Source organism: Ranitomeya variabilis, chromosome 6 (assembly GCF_051348905.1).
Source record: "Ranitomeya variabilis isolate aRanVar5 chromosome 6, aRanVar5.hap1, whole genome shotgun sequence".
NCBI classification, from domain to species: domain Eukaryota; kingdom Metazoa; phylum Chordata; class Amphibia; order Anura; family Dendrobatidae; genus Ranitomeya; species Ranitomeya variabilis.
Window position 1 is genome coordinate 565949715 of NC_135237.1, and position 19057 is coordinate 565968771.

At 42.4% G+C, this 19057-nt stretch overlaps 1 protein-coding gene across 1 annotated transcript in view; it reads right to left on the bottom strand.

The window, feature by feature from the left end:
• The window catches only part of OPLAH (5-oxoprolinase, ATP-hydrolysing), a 52358-nt gene that overhangs the window by 13431 nt on the left and 19870 nt on the right, over positions 1–19057 (bottom strand). The window contains exons 17-21 of the mRNA XM_077271347.1: positions 17374–17525; positions 17125–17285; positions 15900–16001; positions 8894–9068; positions 6561–6745 (exon numbers count right to left, since the gene is read on the bottom strand). Of these exons, the coding sequence (XP_077127462.1) occupies positions 6561–6745; positions 8894–9068; positions 15900–16001; positions 17125–17285; positions 17374–17525 (775 nt within the window). The remainder of the gene's footprint in view (positions 1–6560; positions 6746–8893; positions 9069–15899; positions 16002–17124; positions 17286–17373; positions 17526–19057) is intronic.

Genomic DNA, 19057 nt, shown 5'->3' on the forward strand with positions numbered 1-19057 from the left:
GAGCAGTATTATAGCAGTTATATTCTTGCACATAGGAGGCAGTATTATAGAAGTTATATTCTTGTACATAGGAGGCAGTATTATAGTAGTTATATTCTTGTACATAGGGGCAGTATTATAGTAGTTATATTCTTGTACATAGGAGGCAGTATTACAGTAATTATATTCTTGTACATAGGAGCAGTATTATAGTAGTTATATTCTTGCACATAGGAGCAGTATTATAGCAGTTATATTCTTGCACATAGGAGCAGTATTATAGTAGTTATATTCTTGTACATAGAGGCAGTATTATAGTAGTTACATTCTTGTACATAGGAGCAGAATTATAGTAGTTATATTCTTGTACATAGGAGCAGAATTATAGTAGTTATATTCTTGTACATAGGAGCAGTATTATAGTAGTTATATTCTTGTACATAGGGGCAGTATTATAGTAGTTATATTCTTGTACATAGGGGCAGTATTATAGCAGTTATATTCTTGCACATAGGAGCAGAATTATAGTAGTTGTATTATAGTAGTTATATTCTTGTACATAGGGGCAGTATTATAGTAGTTATATTCTTGTACATAGGAGCAGAATTATAGTAGTTATATTCTTGTACATAGGAGCAGTATTATAGTAGTTATATTCTTGTACATAGAGGCAGTATTATAGTAGTTATATTCTTGTACATAGGGGCAGTATTATAGTAGTTATATTCTTGTACATAGGGGCAGTATTATAGCAGTTATATTCTTGCACATAGGAGCAGAATTATAGTAGTTGTATTATAGTAGTTATATTCTTGTACATAGGGGCAGTATTATAGTAGTTATATTCTTGTACATAGGGGCAGTATTATAGTAGTTATATTCTTGTACATAGGAGCAGTATTATAGTAGTTATATTCTTGTACATAGGAGGCAGTATTATAGTAGTTATATTCTTGTACATAGGAGCAGAATTATAGTAGTTATATTCTTGTACATAGGGGCAGTATTATAGTAGTTATATTCTTGTACATAGGGGCAGTATTATAGTAGTTATATTCTTGTACATAGGAGCAGTATTATAGTAGTTATATTCTTGTACATAGGAGCAGTATTATAGTAGTTACATTCTTGTACATAGGAGCAGAATTATAGTAGTTATATTCTTGTACATAGGAGCAGAATTATAGTAGTTGTATTATAGTAGTTATATTCTTGTACATAGGGGCAGTATTATAGTAGTTATATTCTTGTACATAGGGGCAGTATTATAGTAGTTATATTCTTGTACATAGGAGCAGTATTATAGTAGTTATATTCTTGTACATAGGAGGCAGTATTATAGTAGTTATATTCTTGTACATAGGGGCAGTATTATAGTAGTTATATTCTTGTACATAGGAGCAGTATTATAGTAGTTATATTCTTGTACATAGGGGCAGTATTATAGTAGTTATATTCTTGTACATAGGGGCAGTATTATAGTAGTTATATTCTTGTACATAGGAGCAGTATTATAGTAGTTATATTCTTGTACATAGGAGGCAGTATTATAGTAGTTATATTCTTGTACATAGGAGCAGAATTATAGTAGTTATATTCTTGTACATAGGGGACAGTATTATAGTAGTTATATTCTTGTACATGGGGCAGTATTATAGTAGTTATATTCTTGTACATAGGAGCAGTATTATAGTAGTTATATTCTTGTACATAGGAGCAGTATTATAGTAGTTATATTCTTGTACATAGGAGCAGTATTATAGTAGTTATATTCTTGTACATAGGGGACAGTATTATAGTAGTTACATTCTTGCACATAGGAGCAGTACTATAGTAGTTATATTCTTGTACATAGGGGCAGTATTATAGTAGTTATATTCTTGTACATAGGAGGCAGTATTACAGTAATTATATTCTTGTACATAGGAGCAGTATTATAGCAGTTATATTCTTGCACATAGGAGCAGTATTATAGCAGTTATATTCTTGCACATAGGAGGCAGTATTATAGTAGTTATATTCTTGTACATAGGAGGCATTATTATAGTAGTTATATTCTTGTACATAGGAGCAGAATTATAGTAGTTATATTCTTGTACATAGGGGCAGTATTATAGTAGTTATATTCTTGTACATAGGGGCAGTATTATAGTAGTTATATTCTTGTACATAGGAGCAGTATTATAGTAGTTATATTCTTGTACATAGGAGCAGTATTATAGTAGTTACATTCTTGTACATAGGGGCAGTATTATAGTAGTTATATTCTTGTACATAGGAGCAGTATTATAGTAGTTATATTCTTGTACATAGAGGCAGTATTATAGTAGTTATATTCTTGTACATAGGGGCAGTATTATAGTAGTTATATTCTTGTACATAGGGGGCAGTATTATAGTAGTTATATTCCTGTACATAGGGGCAGTATTATAGTAGTTATATTCTTGTACATAGGGGCAGTATTATAGTAGTTATATTCTTGCACATAGGAGCAGTATTATAGTAGTTATATTCTTGTACATAGGGGACAGTATTATAGTAGTTATATTCTTGCACATAGGAGCAGTATTATAGTAGTTATATTCTTGTACATAGGGGACAGTATTATAGTAGTTACATTCTTGCACATAGGAGCAGTACTATAGTAGTTATATTCTTGTACATAGGGGCAGTATTATAGTAGTTATATTCTTGTACATAGGAGGCAGTATTACAGTAATTATATTCTTGTACATAGGAGCAGTATTATAGCAGTTATATTCTTGCACATAGGAGCAGTATTATAGCAGTTATATTCTTGCACATAGGAGGCAGTATTATAGTAGTTATATTCTTGTACATAGGAGGCAGTATTATAGTAGTTATATTCTTGTACATAGGGGCAGTATTATAGTAGTTATATTCTTGTACATAGGAGGCAGTATTACAGTAATTATATTCTTGTACATAGGAGCAGTATTATAGTAGTTATATTCTTGCACATAGGAGCAGTATTATAGCAGTTATATTCTTGCACATAGGAGCAGTATTATAGTAGTTATATTCTTGTACATAGGGGCAGTATTATAGTAGTTACATTCTTGTACATAGGAGCAGAATTATAGTAGTTATATTCTTGTACATAGGAGCAGAATTATAGTAGTTATATTCTTGTACATAGGAGCAGTATTATAGTAGTTATATTCTTGTACATAGGGGCAGTATTATAGTAGTTATATTCTTGTACATAGGGGCAGTATTATAGTAGTTATATTCTTGTACATAGGGGCAGTATTATAGCAGTTATATTCTTGCACATAGGAGCAGAATTATAGTAGTTGTATTATAGTAGTTATATTCTTGTACATAGGGGCAGTATTATAGTAGTTATATTCTTGTACATAGGAGCAGAATTATAGTAGTTATATTCTTGTACATAGGAGCAGTATTATAGTAGTTATATTCTTGTACATAGAGGCAGTATTATAGCAGTTATATTCTTGTACATAGGGGCAGTATTATAGTAGTTATATTCTTGTACATAGGGGCAGTATTATAGTAGTTATATTCTTGTACATAGGAGCAGTATTATAGTAGTTATATTCTTGTACATAGGAGGCAGTATTATAGTAGTTATATTCTTGTACATAGGAGCAGAATTATAGTAGTTATATTCTTGTACATAGGGGCAGTATTATAGTAGTTATATTCTTGTACATAGGGGCAGTATTATAGCAGTTATATTCTTGCACATAGGAGCAGAATTATAGTAGTTGTATTATAGTAGTTATATTCTTGTACATAGGGGCAGTATTATAGTAGTTATATTCTTGTACATAGGGGCAGTATTATAGTAGTTATATTCTTGTACATAGGAGCAGTATTATAGTAGTTATATTCTTGTACATAGGAGGCAGTATTATAGTAGTTATATTCTTGTACATAGGAGCAGAATTATAGTAGTTATATTCTTGTACATAGGGGCAGTATTATAGTAGTTATATTCTTGTACATAGGGGCAGTATTATAGTAGTTATATTCTTGTACATAGGAGCAGTATTATAGTAGTTATATTCTTGTACATAGGGGCAGTATTATAGTAGTTATATTCTTGTACATAGGAGCAGTATTATAGTAGTTATATTCTTGTACATAGGAGGCAGTATTATAGTAGTTATATTCTTGTACATAGGAGCAGAATTATAGTAGTTATATTCTTGTACATAGGGGACAGTATTATAGTAGTTATATTCTTGTACATAGGGGACAGTATTATAGTAGTTACATTCTTGCACATAGGAGCAGTACTATAGTAGTTATATTCTTGTACATAGGGGCAGTATTATAGTAGTTATATTCTTGTACATAGGAGGCAGTATTACAGTAATTATATTCTTGTACATAGGAGCAGTATTATAGCAGTTATATTCTTGCACATAGGAGCAGTATTATAGCAGTTATATTCTTGCACATAGGAGGCAGTATTATAGTAGTTATATTCTTGTACATAGGAGGCATTATTATAGTAGTTATATTCTTGTACATAGGGGCAGTATTATAGTAGTTATATTCTTGTACATAGGGGGCAGTATTATAGTAGTTATATTCCTGTACATAGGGGCAGTATTATAGTAGTTATATTCTTGTACATAGGAGCAGAATTATAGTAGTTATATTCTTGTACATAGGAGCAGAATTATAGTAGTTATATTCTTGTACATAGGAGGCAGTATTATAGTAGTTATATTCTTGTACATAGGGGCAGTATTATAGTAGTTATATTCTTGTACATAGGAGCAGTATTATAGTAGTTATATTCTTGTACATAGGGGACAGTATTATAGTAGTTATATTCTTGCACATAGGAGCAGTATTATAGTAGTTATATTCTTGTACATAGGGGACAGTATTATAGTAGTTATATTCTTGTACATAGGGGCAGTATTATAGTAGTTATATTCTTGTACATAGAGGCAGTATTATAGTAGTTATATTCTTGTACATAGGGGCAGTATTATAGTAGTTATATTCTTGTACATAGGGGGCAGTATTATAGTAGTTATATTCCTGTACATAGGGGCAGTATTATAGTAGTTATATTCTTGTACATAGGGGCAGTATTATAGTAGTTATATTCTTGCACATAGGAGCAGTATTATAGTAGTTATATTCTTGTACATAGGGGACAGTATTATAGTAGTTATATTCTTGCACATAGGAGCAGTATTATAGCAGTTATATTCTTGTACATAGGGGCAGTATTACAGTAGTTATATTCTTGTACATAGGGGACAGTATTATAGTAGTTATATTCTTGCACATAGGAGCAGTATTATAGTAGTTATATTCTTGTACATAGGGGACAGTATTATAGTAGTTATATTCTTGTACATAGGGGCAGTATTATAGTAGTTATATTGTACATAGGGGCAGTATTATAGTAGTTATATTCTTGTACATAGGGGGCAGTATTATAGTAGTTATATTCTTGTACATAGGAGCAGTATTATAGTAGTTATATTCTTGTACATAGGGGCAGTATTATAGTAGGTATATTCTTGTACATAGGGGCAGTATTACAGTAGTTATATTCTTGTACATAGGGGACAGTATTATAGTAGTTATATTCTTGCACATAGGAGCAGTATTATAGTAGTTATATTCTTGTACATAGGGGCAGTATTATAGTAGTTATATTCTTGTACATAGGGGCAGTATTATAGTAGTTATATTCTTGTACATAGGGGGCAGTATTATAGTAGTTATATTCTTGTACATAGGAGCAGTATTATAGTAGTTATATTCTTATACATGGGGCAGATGGTTAGTGTTAAAGCAGTTATTATTGATCGATCGTTACTTATTTGTATGTGTATTAATGAATTATTAAAACAAAATATATTACTTTGTAAAGCATCTTTTCAGAGAAATCTGCTGTTTTTCTCATGGACTGATCTTTCACTCAATTCAGAGGTAACGTTTGTCTTTAGTGAAAACAGATTTCCTCATCAGTAAGAGGGAAGGGGATAATTGGTGCTCATTCTATGGAGAGGAAACAGGTGAGGAGCTAGAGGCAGACAGACATTCTTCTGCAAGTTCTCCTGAAACAACAGTTAGACCTTAAAGGGGTTCTCCAAGAAAGTGATAGAATGGCCCCTGTTACGCAATTCAAATAGTAGCCCATCCTAGTCGCGTGTGCTGGGCTGCAGTATCAGAAAAAAAAGCTCCTGAGATCGGTGTCTCAACAGACAGAGGAGATGTATTGTAAGTGCACATACCATTGAGCTGCTTAGGAAGGACTGCGACAGGAAAATAAATAAACCCTCCTCAGCTGACTGACTACTAAGGATTTTTTTCTCCAGATTTCGTAGGCAGTCAGCTGAGGAGAAGATGTATTTCTTCTCCTGTTACCTCACCGGTATGTGTGCTTACATACAGCTCCTCTGACAGTTGAGACAGACGTCATGCTGACACGTGACTAGGATGGGCTGTTTGAATTAAGTGATGTGGGTCATTTATTATATTCTAGAACACCTATAACAATAAGCAAGATATAAAATTAGTGACTGGCAGTGCCCAACACTCAGGGTGTAGAAACTGACCTGAATATGTGCCATGTATGCCTGTACCACTTCCAGACCGTAGATGTCAATTAGCTCATTCACCAACTGGATGCCCTTCTGGTTCGCTGCTACCTGTGCTCGCAGGTCCGATAAATTATCATGGAGATTACGGGTTCCACTGCTGCCAGGTATTAGTCCTGGAGCCATTAGAGCCTCAGTGACCGCTGTCAGGACACATAGGTGCAAGAAGGAAAAAATATTTTAATGGACTAATGTACCATGGAGTAATAGGGCTAAAAGTCCCAAGAACCAACAATCTTGTAATTAAACAAATATTCACTCCAGAGCTGCACTCGCTATTCTGCTGGTGCAGTCACTGTGTACATACATTACATTACTGATCCTGAGTTACATCCTGTATTATACTCCAGAGCTGCACTCACTATTCTGCTGGTGCAGTCACTGTGTACATACATTACATTACTGATCCTGAGTTACATCCTGTATTATACTCCAGAGCTGCACTCACTATTCTGCTGGTGCAGTCACTGTGTACATACATTACATTACTGATCCTGAGTTACATCCTGTATTATACTCCAGAGCTGCACTCACTATTCTGCTGGTGCAGTCACTGTGTACATACATTACATTACTGATCCTGAGTTACATCCTGTATTATACTCCAGAGCTGCACTCACTATTCTGCTGGTGCAGTCACTGTGTACATACATAATTTACTAATCCTGAGTTACCTCCTGTATTATACCCCAGAGCTGCACTCACTATTCTGCTGGTGCAGTCACTGTGTACATACATTACATTACTGATCCTGAGTTACATCCTGTATTATACTCCAGAGCTGCACTCACTATTCTGCTGGTGCAGTCACTGTGTACATACATAATTTACTAATCCTGAGTTACCTCCTGTATTATACCCCAGAGCTGCACTCACTATTCTGCTGGTGCAGTCACTGTGTACATACATTACTGATCCTGAATTACATCCTGTATTATACCCCAGAGCTGCACTCACTATTCTGCTGGTGCAGTCACTGTGTACATACATTACATTACTGATCCTGAGTTACATCCTGTATTATACCCCAGAGCTGCGCTCACTATTCTGCTGGTGCAGTCACTGTGTACATACATTACATTACTGATCCTGAGTTACATCCTGTATTATACCCCAGAGCTGCACTCACTATTCTGCTGGTGCAGTCACTGTGTACATACATTACATTACTGATCCTGAGTTACATCCTGTATTATACTCCAGAGCTGCACTCACTATTCTGCTGGTGCAGTCACTGTGTACATACATTACATTACTGATCCTGAGTTACATCCTGTATTATACTCCAGAGCTGCACTCACTATTCTGCTGGTGCAGTCACTGTGTACATACATAATTTACTAATCCTGAGTTACCTCCTGTATTATACCCCAGAGCTGCACTCACTATTCTGCTGGTGCAGTCACTGTGTACATACATTACATTACTGATCCTGAGTTACATCCTGTATTATACTCCAGAGCTGCACTCAGTATTCTGCTGGTGCAGTCACTGTGTACATACATAATTTACTAATCCTGAGTTACCTCCTGTATTATACCCCAGAGCTGCACTCACTATTCTGCTGGTGCAGTCACTGTGTACATACATTACTGATCCTGAATTACATCCTGTATTATACCCCAGAGCTGCACTCACTATTCTGCTGGTGCAGTCACTGTGTACATACATTACATTACTGATCCTGAGTTACATCCTGTATTATACCCCAGAGCTGCGCTCACTATTCTGCTGGTGCAGTCACTGTGTACATACATTACATTACTGATCCTGAGTTACATCCTGTATTATACCCCAGAGCTGCACTCACTATTCTGCTGGTGCAGTCACTGTGTACATACATTACTGATCCTGAATTACATCCTGTATTATACCCCAGAGCTGCACTCACTATTCTGCTGGTGCAGTCACTGTGTACAAACATTACATTACTGATCCTGAGTTACAGATTGTTGATGATTTCTAATAGTAATCAGAAAGAAAGAGTTCAGCTCTGAAGTGTAATACAGTAACGTACCGCAGCTATTTATTACATTTTAGATATAAGAAGTAGATTAAAAATTATATGTAAAAGGCACATTCTTGCAGCTTTTGTTGTCACATATCCATGTTCTGTCCAATGCTCCAGAACAGGTGAAGACGTCGTATTCTGACACGTTCTCATCGTGTGTAAGCAGCGGGGGGAGAATTACAGCTGCTACTGGGGGTCTCAGGTTTAGAGTCATGAGTATTTCTGCCTTCCCCAATTTTGCTGTTCACCCATGCCCCTCAGGGGTGCCACGTCCGCTCACCTTCTTCTTGGAATGTTCCTTCCTTCACGAGTTTGAAGGACGTAAAGACGGCGCCTTCTTCCTTCAAGGACTTGGAATGGGGAGGCATGGAGCCGGGGGTGATGCCTCCAATGTCAGCATGGTGCCCACGGGACGCCACAAAGAAAACTGGGCGAGGGGCTTCTACCCGGAAAACCTGGAAAAATCGTGTAAAGACAATGGAAACCGTCACCTACAATAACAGGTATTCTGTGACCGTGGGGAAGTCTCGGCACCTCCGTGCCGCCATGTGCAGTGCTGGGCAAAAGTCTTAGGCGGGTGTGAGGAGAAACGCTGCAGAGCAAGAAGGTGTCTACAGAAGAGTCAGCATACAAATGTACATTTCAGCTCCACCGCTCCGTTTATTCTCTATGGGGCTTTCGGATGCCCGACCACCGCTCCATTTATTCTCTATGGGGCTCCCGGATGCCCGACCACCGCTCCATTATTCTCTATGTGGCTCCCGGATGCCCGACCACCGCTCCATTATTCTCTATGTGGCTCCCGGATGCCCGACCACTGCTCCATTTATTCTCTATGAGGCTGCCGGATGCCCGACCACCGCTGCATTTATTCTCTATGGGGCTGCCGGATGCCCGACCACCGCTGCATTTATTCTCTATGGGGCTGCCAGATGCCCGACCACCGCTGCATTTATACTCTATGGGGCTGCCGGATGCCCGACCACCGCTGCATTTATTCTCTATGGGGCTGCCGGATGCCCGACCACCGCTCCATTATTCTCTATGGGGCTGCCAGATGCCCGACCACCGCTGCATTTATACTCTATGGGGCTGCCGGATGCCCGACCACCGCTGCATTTATTCTCTATGGCAGTGATTTTCAACCAGTGTTCCGCGGCACATGGTCGGGTGTGCCGCGGGGAAAGTTCCCCAAACTATGCTTTAACCCTTTCTACCCTTTCAATTTGCACTGCCTGGCACAAGCATCTTCTCAGTCAGTGCAGGGCCAGGCACATAGGGGTTAAGGACACAGCCAGCGTGACATTGTGGGCGGAGAGTTCTCCTGCTCTACTCCCCTGGCTGCTGCAGTGCTGAACTTATCAGGCACAGGCAGATTCCCGGAGCTCCTACCGGCACCTGAGTGAGTACAATGCTATCGTTGTATGTTCTGACAGTCTGGGTGACCTGGGGCGGCCATGGGCTGGGCGGCTGCAGCTGATATATATATGGGCGGCTTCTGTTATATATATATATATATATATATATATTACAGAAGCCGCCCAGCCCAGGCCCCCAGCACAGCCTGTATAGATACAGTGTATATAATATATATACAGGACAGGTGCTGGGGGCCTGGGCGGCTGTTGAAGTATATACACCACACAGTACCTCTCCCCTGTATATATACACCGCACAGTACCTCTCCCCTGTATATATACACCGCACAGTACCTCTCCCCTGTATATATACATTGCACAGTACCTCTCCCCTGTATATATACACCGCACAGTACCTCTCCCCTGTATATATACACCGCACAGTACCTCTCCCCTGTATATATACACTGCACAGCACCTCTCCCCTGTATATATACACACCGCACAGTACCTCTCCCCTGTATATATACTGCACATCACCTCTCCCCTGTATATATACACCGCACAGTACCTCTCCCCTGTATATATACACCGCACAGTACCTCTCCCCTGTATATATACACTGCACAGTACCACTCCTCCTGTCCTGTATATATACACCGCACAGTACCTCTCCCCTGTATATATACACTGCACAGCACCTCTCCCCTGTATATATACACCGCACAGTACCTCTCCCCTGTATATATACATTGCACAGTACCTCTCCCCTGTATATATACACCGCACAGTACCTCTCCCCTGTATATATACACCGCACAGTACCTCTCCCCTGTATATATACACTGCACAGCACCTCTCCCCTGTATATATACACACCGCACAGTACCTCTCCCCTGTATATATACTGCACATCACCTCTCCCCTGTATATATACACTGCACAGTACCTCTCCCCTGTATATATACACCGCACAGTACCTCTCCCCTGTATATATACACTGCACAGTACCACTCCTCCTGTCCTGTATATATACACCGCACAGTACCACTCCTCCTGTATATATACACCGCACAGTACCACTCCTCCTGTCCTGTATATATACACTGCACAGTACCACTCCTCCTGTATATATACACCGCACAGTACCACTTCTGTATATATACACTGCACAGTACCACTCCTCCTGTCCTGTATATACACACCGCACAGTACCTCTCCCCTGTATATATACACCACACAGTACCTCTCCTCCTGTATATATACACCGCACAGTACCACTCCTCCTGTCCTGTATATATACACTGCGCAGTACCACTCCTCCTGTCCTGTATATATACACTGCACAGTACCACTCCTCCTGTATATATACACCGCACAGTACCACTTCTGTATATATACACTGCACAGTACCGCTCCTCCTGTCCTGTATATATACACTGCGCAGTACCACTCCTCCTGTCCTGTATATATACACTGCACAGTACCACTCCTCCTGTCCTGTATATATACACTGCGCAGTACCACTCCTCCTGTCCTGTATATATACACTGCACAGTACCGCTCCTCCTGTATATATACACCGCACAGTACCACTTCTGTATATATACACTGCACAGTACCGCTCCTCCTGTCCTGTATATATACACTGCGCAGTACCACTCCTCCTGTCCTGTATATATACACTGCACAGTACCACTCCTCCTGTCCTGTATATATACACTGCGCAGTACCACTCCTCCTGTCCTGTATATATACACTGCACAGTACCGCTCCTCCTGTCCTGTATATATACACTGCGCAGTACCACTCCTCCTGTCCTGTATATATACACTGCACAGTACCACTCCTCCTGTATATATACACCGCACAGTACCACTTCTGTATATATACACTGCACAGTACCGCTCCTCCTGTCCTGTATATATACACTGCGCAGTACCACTCCTCCTGTCCTGTATATATACACTGCACAGTACCACTCCTCCTGTCCTGTATATATACACTGCACAGTACCACTCCTCCTGTCCTGTATATATACACTGCGCAGTACCACTCCTCCTGTCCTGTATATATACACTGCGCAGTACCACTCCTCCTGTCCTGTATATATACACTGCACAGTACCGCTCCTCCTGTCCTGTATATATACACTGCACAGTACCACTCCTCCTGTATATATACACCGCACAGTACCACTTCTGTATATATACACTGCACAGTACCGCTCCTCCTGTCCTGTATATATACACTGCGCAGTACCTCTCCTCCTGTCCTGTATATATACACTGCACAGTACCACTCCTCCTGTCCTGTATATATACACTGCACAGTACCACTCCTCCTGTCCTGTATATATACACTGCACAGCACCACTCCTCCTGTCCTGTATATATACACTGCACAGTACCTCTCCTGTCCTGTATATATACACTGCACAGTACCACTCCTCCTGTCCTGTATATATACACTGCACAGTACCACTCCTCCTGTCCTGTATATATACACTGCACAGTACCACTCCTCCTGTATATATACACAGCACGGTACCTCTCCTCCTGTATATATACACCGCACAGTACCTCTCCCCTGTATATATACACCGCACAGTACCTCTCCCCTGTATATATACACTGCACAGTACCACTCCTCCTGTATATATACACTGCACAGTACCACTCCTCCTGTATATATACACTGCACAGTACCACTCCTCCTGTCCTGTATATATACACTGCACAGTACCTCTCCCCTGTATATATACACTGCACAGTACCACTTCTGTATATATACACTGCACAGTACCACTCCTCCTGTATATATACACTGCACAGTACCACTCCTCCTGTATATATACACAGCACAGTACCACTCCCCTGTATATATACACCGCACAGTACCTCTCCCCTGTATATATACACCGCACAGTACCTCTCCCCTGTATATATACACTGCACAGTACCACTCCAAGGAGTTCCCCATTCTGGCCAACAAAGCTATTTTGACATTGCTCCCATTTTCGACCACATATCTATGTGAGCTGGGCTTCTCAAGCTTGACTGCGATAAAAACTAAAAACAGGGAGAGACTGAGAACTGTTGAGGAAGAGCTTCGTGTGTGTCTTTCCACCATTCCTGCCAGGATAACCCTTTTGTGTTTATCAAAACAGGCCCAGGTTTCACACTGAGTGAGTATAAATACATTTAGAATCTATATTATTAACTATATGTAGAATATGTACTGTTTTAGTGTCATTTTGTGCCATTCTAGTTGGAGGTGTGCCCCGGGATTTTTAAAGTATAAAAAGTGTGCCGCGGCTCAAAAAAGGTTGAAAATCACTGCTCTATGGGGCTGCCAGATGCCCGACCATCGCTGCATTTATTCTCTATGGGGCTGCCAGATGCCCGACCATCGCTGCATTTATTCTATATGGGGCTGCCGGATACCCGACCACCGCTCCATTTATTCTATATGGGGCTCCCGGATGCCCGACCACCGCTCCATTTATTCTATATGGGGCTGCCGGATACCCGACCACCGCTCCATTTATTCTCTATGGGGCTCCCGGATGCCCGACCACTGCTCCATTTATTCTCTATGGGGCTCCCGGATGCCCGACCACTGCTCCATTTATTCTCTATGGGGCTCCCGGATGCCCGACCACCGCTCCATTTATTCTCTATGGGGCTCCCGGATGCCCGACCACTGCTCCATTTATTCTCTATGGGGCTCCCGGATGCCCGACCACTGCTCCATTTATTCTCTATGGGGCTCCCGGATGCCCGACCACCGCTCCGTTTATTCTCTATGGGGCTCCCGGATGCCCGACCACCGCTCCGTTTATTCTCTATGGGGCTGCCGGATGCCCGACCACCGCTCCATTTATTCTCTATGGGGCTGCCGGATGCCCGACCACTGCTGCATTTATTCTCTATGGGGCTGCCAGATGCCCGACCACCGCTGCATTTATTCTCTATGGGGCTGCCAGATGCCCGACCATCGCTGCATTTATTCTCTATGGGGCTGCCAGATGCCCGACCACCACTGCATTTATTCTCTATGGGGCTCCCGGATGCCCGACCACTGCTGCATTTATTCTCTATGGGGCTCCTGGATGCCCGACCACTGCTGCATTTATACTCTATGGGGCTCCCGGATGCCCGACCACCGCTCCATTTATTCTATATGGGGCTGCCGGATACCCGACCACCGCTCCATTTATTCTCTATGGGGCTGCCCGACCACCGCTGCATTTATTCTCTATGGGGCTCTCGGATGCCCGACCACTGCTCCGTTTATTCTCTATGGGTCTGCCGGATGCTCGACCACCGCTCCATTTATTCTCTATGGGGCTCCCGGATGCCCGACCACCGCTGCATTTATTCTCTATGGGGCTCTCGGATGCCCGACCACTGCTCCGTTTATTCTCTATGGGGCTGCCGGATGCCCGACCACCGCTCCATTTATTCTCTATGGGGCTGCCGGATGCCCGACCACCGCTCCATTTATTCTCTATGGGGCTGCCGGATGCCCGACCACCGCTCCATTTATTCTCTATGGGGCTCCCAGATGCCCGACCACCGCTCCATTTATTCTCTATGGGGCTGCCGGATGCCCGACCACCGCTCCATTTATTCTCTATGGGGCTCCCGGATGCCCGACCACCGCTCCATTTATTCTCTATGGGGCTCCCGGATGCCCGACCACCGCTGCATTTATTCTCTATGGGGCTCCGGGATGCCCGACCACCGCTCCGTTTATTCTCTATGGGGCTGCCGGATGCCCGACCACCGCTCCATTTATTCTCTATGGGGCTCCCGGATGCCCGACCACCGCTCCATTTATTCTCTATGGGGCTGCGGGATGCCCGACCACCGCTGCATTTATTCTCTATGGGGCTCCTGGATGCCCGACCACCGCTCCATTTATTCTCTATGGGGCTGCCAGATGCCCGACCACCGCTGCATTTATTCTCTATGGGGCTCATGGATGCCCGACCACCGCTCCATTTATTCTCTATGGGGCTCCCGGATGCCCGACCACCGCTGCATTTATACTCTATGGGGCTGCCAGATGCCCGACCACCGCTGCATTTATTCTCTATGGGGCTCCCGGATGCCCAACCACTGTTGCATTTATACTCTATGGGGCTGCCGGATGCCCGACCACCGCTGCATTTATTCTCTATGGGGCTCCCGGATGCCCGACCACCGCTCCATTTATTCTCTATGGGGCTGCCGGATGCCCGACCACCGCTCCATTTATTCTCTATGGGGCTGCCGGATGCCCGACCACCGCTCCATTTATTCTATATGGGGCTGCCGGATACCCGACCACCGCTCCATTTATTCTCTATGGGGCTGCCCGACCACCGCTGCATTTATTCTCTATGGGGCTGCCGGATGCCCGACCACTGCTGCATTTATACTCTATGGGGCTCCCGGATGCCCGACCACCGCTGCATTTATTCTCTATGGGGCTCCCGGATGCCCGACCACCGCTCCATTTATTCTCTATGGGGCTCCCGGATGCCCGACCACCGCTCCATTTATACTCTATGGGGCTGCTGGAAAAAGCAGAGTGCAGGGAAGCAACAGAGAAACAGTTGTTCCCAGGTTATTTTTTATCAAACGATGAATGTTGGAAAAATATAACATAAAAGGGAAGTAATTAATTATCATATGAGCCATGATATGACCAACGGGGGATACAATTCCAACAATATTCTTTAAATCAGCACAGTGATGGCTTTATATTCAAGTGAGTAGGAAAAGGCTGTAGTACCAGACACGGCCACAATCTTACATAAGGCGCTGTGCAGGTAAAATCAACATGGGCAATACAAAATAACCATATAAAAACAGAAAATGATACTCTGAGACTATAACATATGGAGATAGATAAGGCCGGTGTTCGGTGGCCACTTACTGGTGTGATCACTGTCAGATCCGGCAGGTGACTGCCCCCGGCACTTGGGTGATTGCTCAGAATTACGTCACCTATTTTAAGATCATCTCGCAAGTTTTTAATCTAAAACCAAACAAAAATGTAAAACTCATTTAGGTAAATCACAAAAATATCCTGAATTGTCCGACAGATGGAAATAATCAGTGCGATCAAGGTCTAGATGGGGCAAAGAAGAAAAAAAAAGCACAATCCGAGAGCCATACATGTTTCCTACTTTCCTATCTACGAAGCAGGCTGTGTTTTTTCCTGGGTTGGGCTGCATTCTATATATTTTATTAAATTAAAGAGGTTGGCCACAACTTTTGCATCGATGATCAATCATTAGGATAGGTAATAAATGTCTGATTGGCCGGGGTACGACACCCAATACTCCCACCGATAAGCCGTAATCGACGGTGGCCTCCGGCTCGAAGTACTCACTTGCCGAGCTGCTCCGTCCACTTGTATTGGCTGCCGTGGGATACTGCACATCCGCCTCTTATTCATCTGAATCGGAGGCGGATGTATATTACCCTGCGGCGACCAATAGAAGTAGAGAAGCAGCTTGGCAAGCAAGTATTTCCGGCTGGAGGCTGCCACCACCGATACCGGCTGATTGGCGGGCGCGCCAGGTGTCGGACCCTGGCCAATCAGACATTGATGACCTATCGTGTAATAGTAGTGGACAACCTCTTTAAGGTTTATTTTTTGTTTGTTTTCCCACATGGTCTTCAGGATTTTATTCTGCAGGTTGTTACAAAAACGGCAAATAGAACAAAAACCTATAAATTTGTATGTTCTACCGTTTTGTGTTCCAAAAAATAGAAGTCTTAGTTCATCAGTTTAGATTTTAGGCGCAAAACTGATTGAAATCTTGAAAATAATGTTGTGACCTTTGTAATTTTTTATGCCAGTCATGGCTAGTCTCAATCCTTTCCTTTAAAGTGGGCATCGCCCAGTGGAAGGAACATGGCCGAGCACGGACGAAAAAAAAAAAAACATCACAATTTGGGCCAGAAAAGTGACAACAAATGTTTTGAGATCCCTGCCTGGACTGCAGTCCTTGTGGTGGTCCACGGCAGGGGGGAAGATGTGTCACATTCATTTAGAGGAACACAACTCTAGAATTTGGCACATCTCACTCCGGTAGACACTAGAACAAGACTGGCGTCCTGAGGAGCTGGTGATAGATGCAAAGAAGCCTCACCTGAAACTGGACAGTTTCCTGCATCGCCCCTAAATGCACTGGAATATGGGGGGCATTAGACACCAAACCTCCATCAGGACCAAAGAGAGCGCAAGAAAAGTCCAGGCGTTCCTTGATGTTGGTGGAGATGGCCGTTCTTTGAAGGATTCGGCCCATTTGTTCTATGCAGAAAGAGGGGGATGTCTGATTAGTAAAAGAACGGACGTAGGTCTTATACTCACGTAACAGCAGACAATATAAGAATCTGACCGGCGATGCTCATAAAGCGGTGGGAAAAGATGGACAACTGGATGGTGTCGAGCTCCGGTCCAATCGTTTTCTGCTTTCCGCTCCCCACAGCGATGTGGATGTCACCATACTCTGTAATTGAGGCCGTGCAGTCAGGCTCCACCAACACAGTGCTAAAGATACAAACGTATGTTAAATCCAGATCTAAGGGTTTATCGTTCCTTCACAGGCTGGATTTCATACCAGAAAGCACGTGAACACCAGAATTGCAGCCCTGAGCATGGACTCCCCTTAGTACATCATGTGCTTTGCATACAGCTCAGAGATGCACGGATATCTCAAGATGATCATTTGGGTATTAATTGTGGCCAAGTGATCGGCAGAAGCATCCAGTTCCTTTAGCCCAGAGGACTTCTCAAAAGGCTTTATACTTGCGCACAATTTGTGGTTAGAGGTACAAGTTACTGTCCAGTTGATATTGATGACTGGTCATGCCACATACATGCCGGAGGAGCTCCTCTGACACCGGCTCATGCCTCTACAGCAGGTGGACGTGCCTCAAAATGAAGAATATATGGGAAGCCACATTCTCCTCATTCAATTTCATGACCTCTTCCACCTTGTCCAACAAACCTGCCGTTTCCTTCCTCTCCCTTATGTTAGGTTCCACGTCTCGATTAAAGAGGCATCTTTAGACAAAACCAAGCAGCCACCATGTGATCTTAGATAGGAGTGACCCAAGTCTCCCTCTATTCTCCCACATTAACTTTAATAAACACTCGGTAGACCTAAATATAATAGATTGGAGCCTCGCGATTCCACATGGCTGCCCAGGATACTCTTCAGTGGGTCACGCTCTCAGTACCCTAAGTCTGCTCACTCCCCACCCAGCCTTGTGAGGGGTTCTTGGATTTCTTTCCCCTCTTTTCCATATTCTACAAGTTCCTTGTGTTCTTTCCTGTTCTCCATCTCTGCCCCTTACTCCACATGTTGACTTTGTAGCAGTGAACGTTTGATGTTATTTTTTCACTTGGAAGTTCACCAATACTATTTGTGCATTTTAATGTCACTTGTGTAACGGTCAGCTACTTGGATATAACTATAACCTGCTTGTACTTTCTCTTCCAGACTAACCCTGTATAAAAGCACGGCCCTTCTGCACTCATCCCCCTCAACTATTTAAACCAGTTTAATATGTCCAATAGCGGTCTCATTTTTCTATAACTTGGCATTCATTATTTTTCAGAGAGCAGTTCCTCCTTATCAGAATTCTACCAGCACTACAGGTGCTGGATCTACCTTCCCCCTCACTCTTTAGCAAGACTTGCTCCTGGCATTGTCCAAGGACTTACTGACCAAAAGAGAACCTGTCACTTACGATAAGGCCACATTCAGATGTCATAAATCGATTGGAGATAAGACTACAATGCACGGACTGGCTGGCGGGTCTTCTGACTGAAGCAAGACAGGTTCATATATTTCTATTAACCTGTTGTGCTCGGGATGGGAGACCCGTCAGCCAGTCCATGTGTTGCGATCTGATCTCAAAACAGATTTATATAGAAGTCTGAATGATCCCTAAATGTCATTTTTTTATCTCTTGTAAATGCCGCAATTCTCTGTAATCTGGCATTGCTTACATTCTGTTTCTGCTCCCCCATTTCTGTGATATGCCCCTCTTTTTCCAGTATTTAAAAGTAGTCAT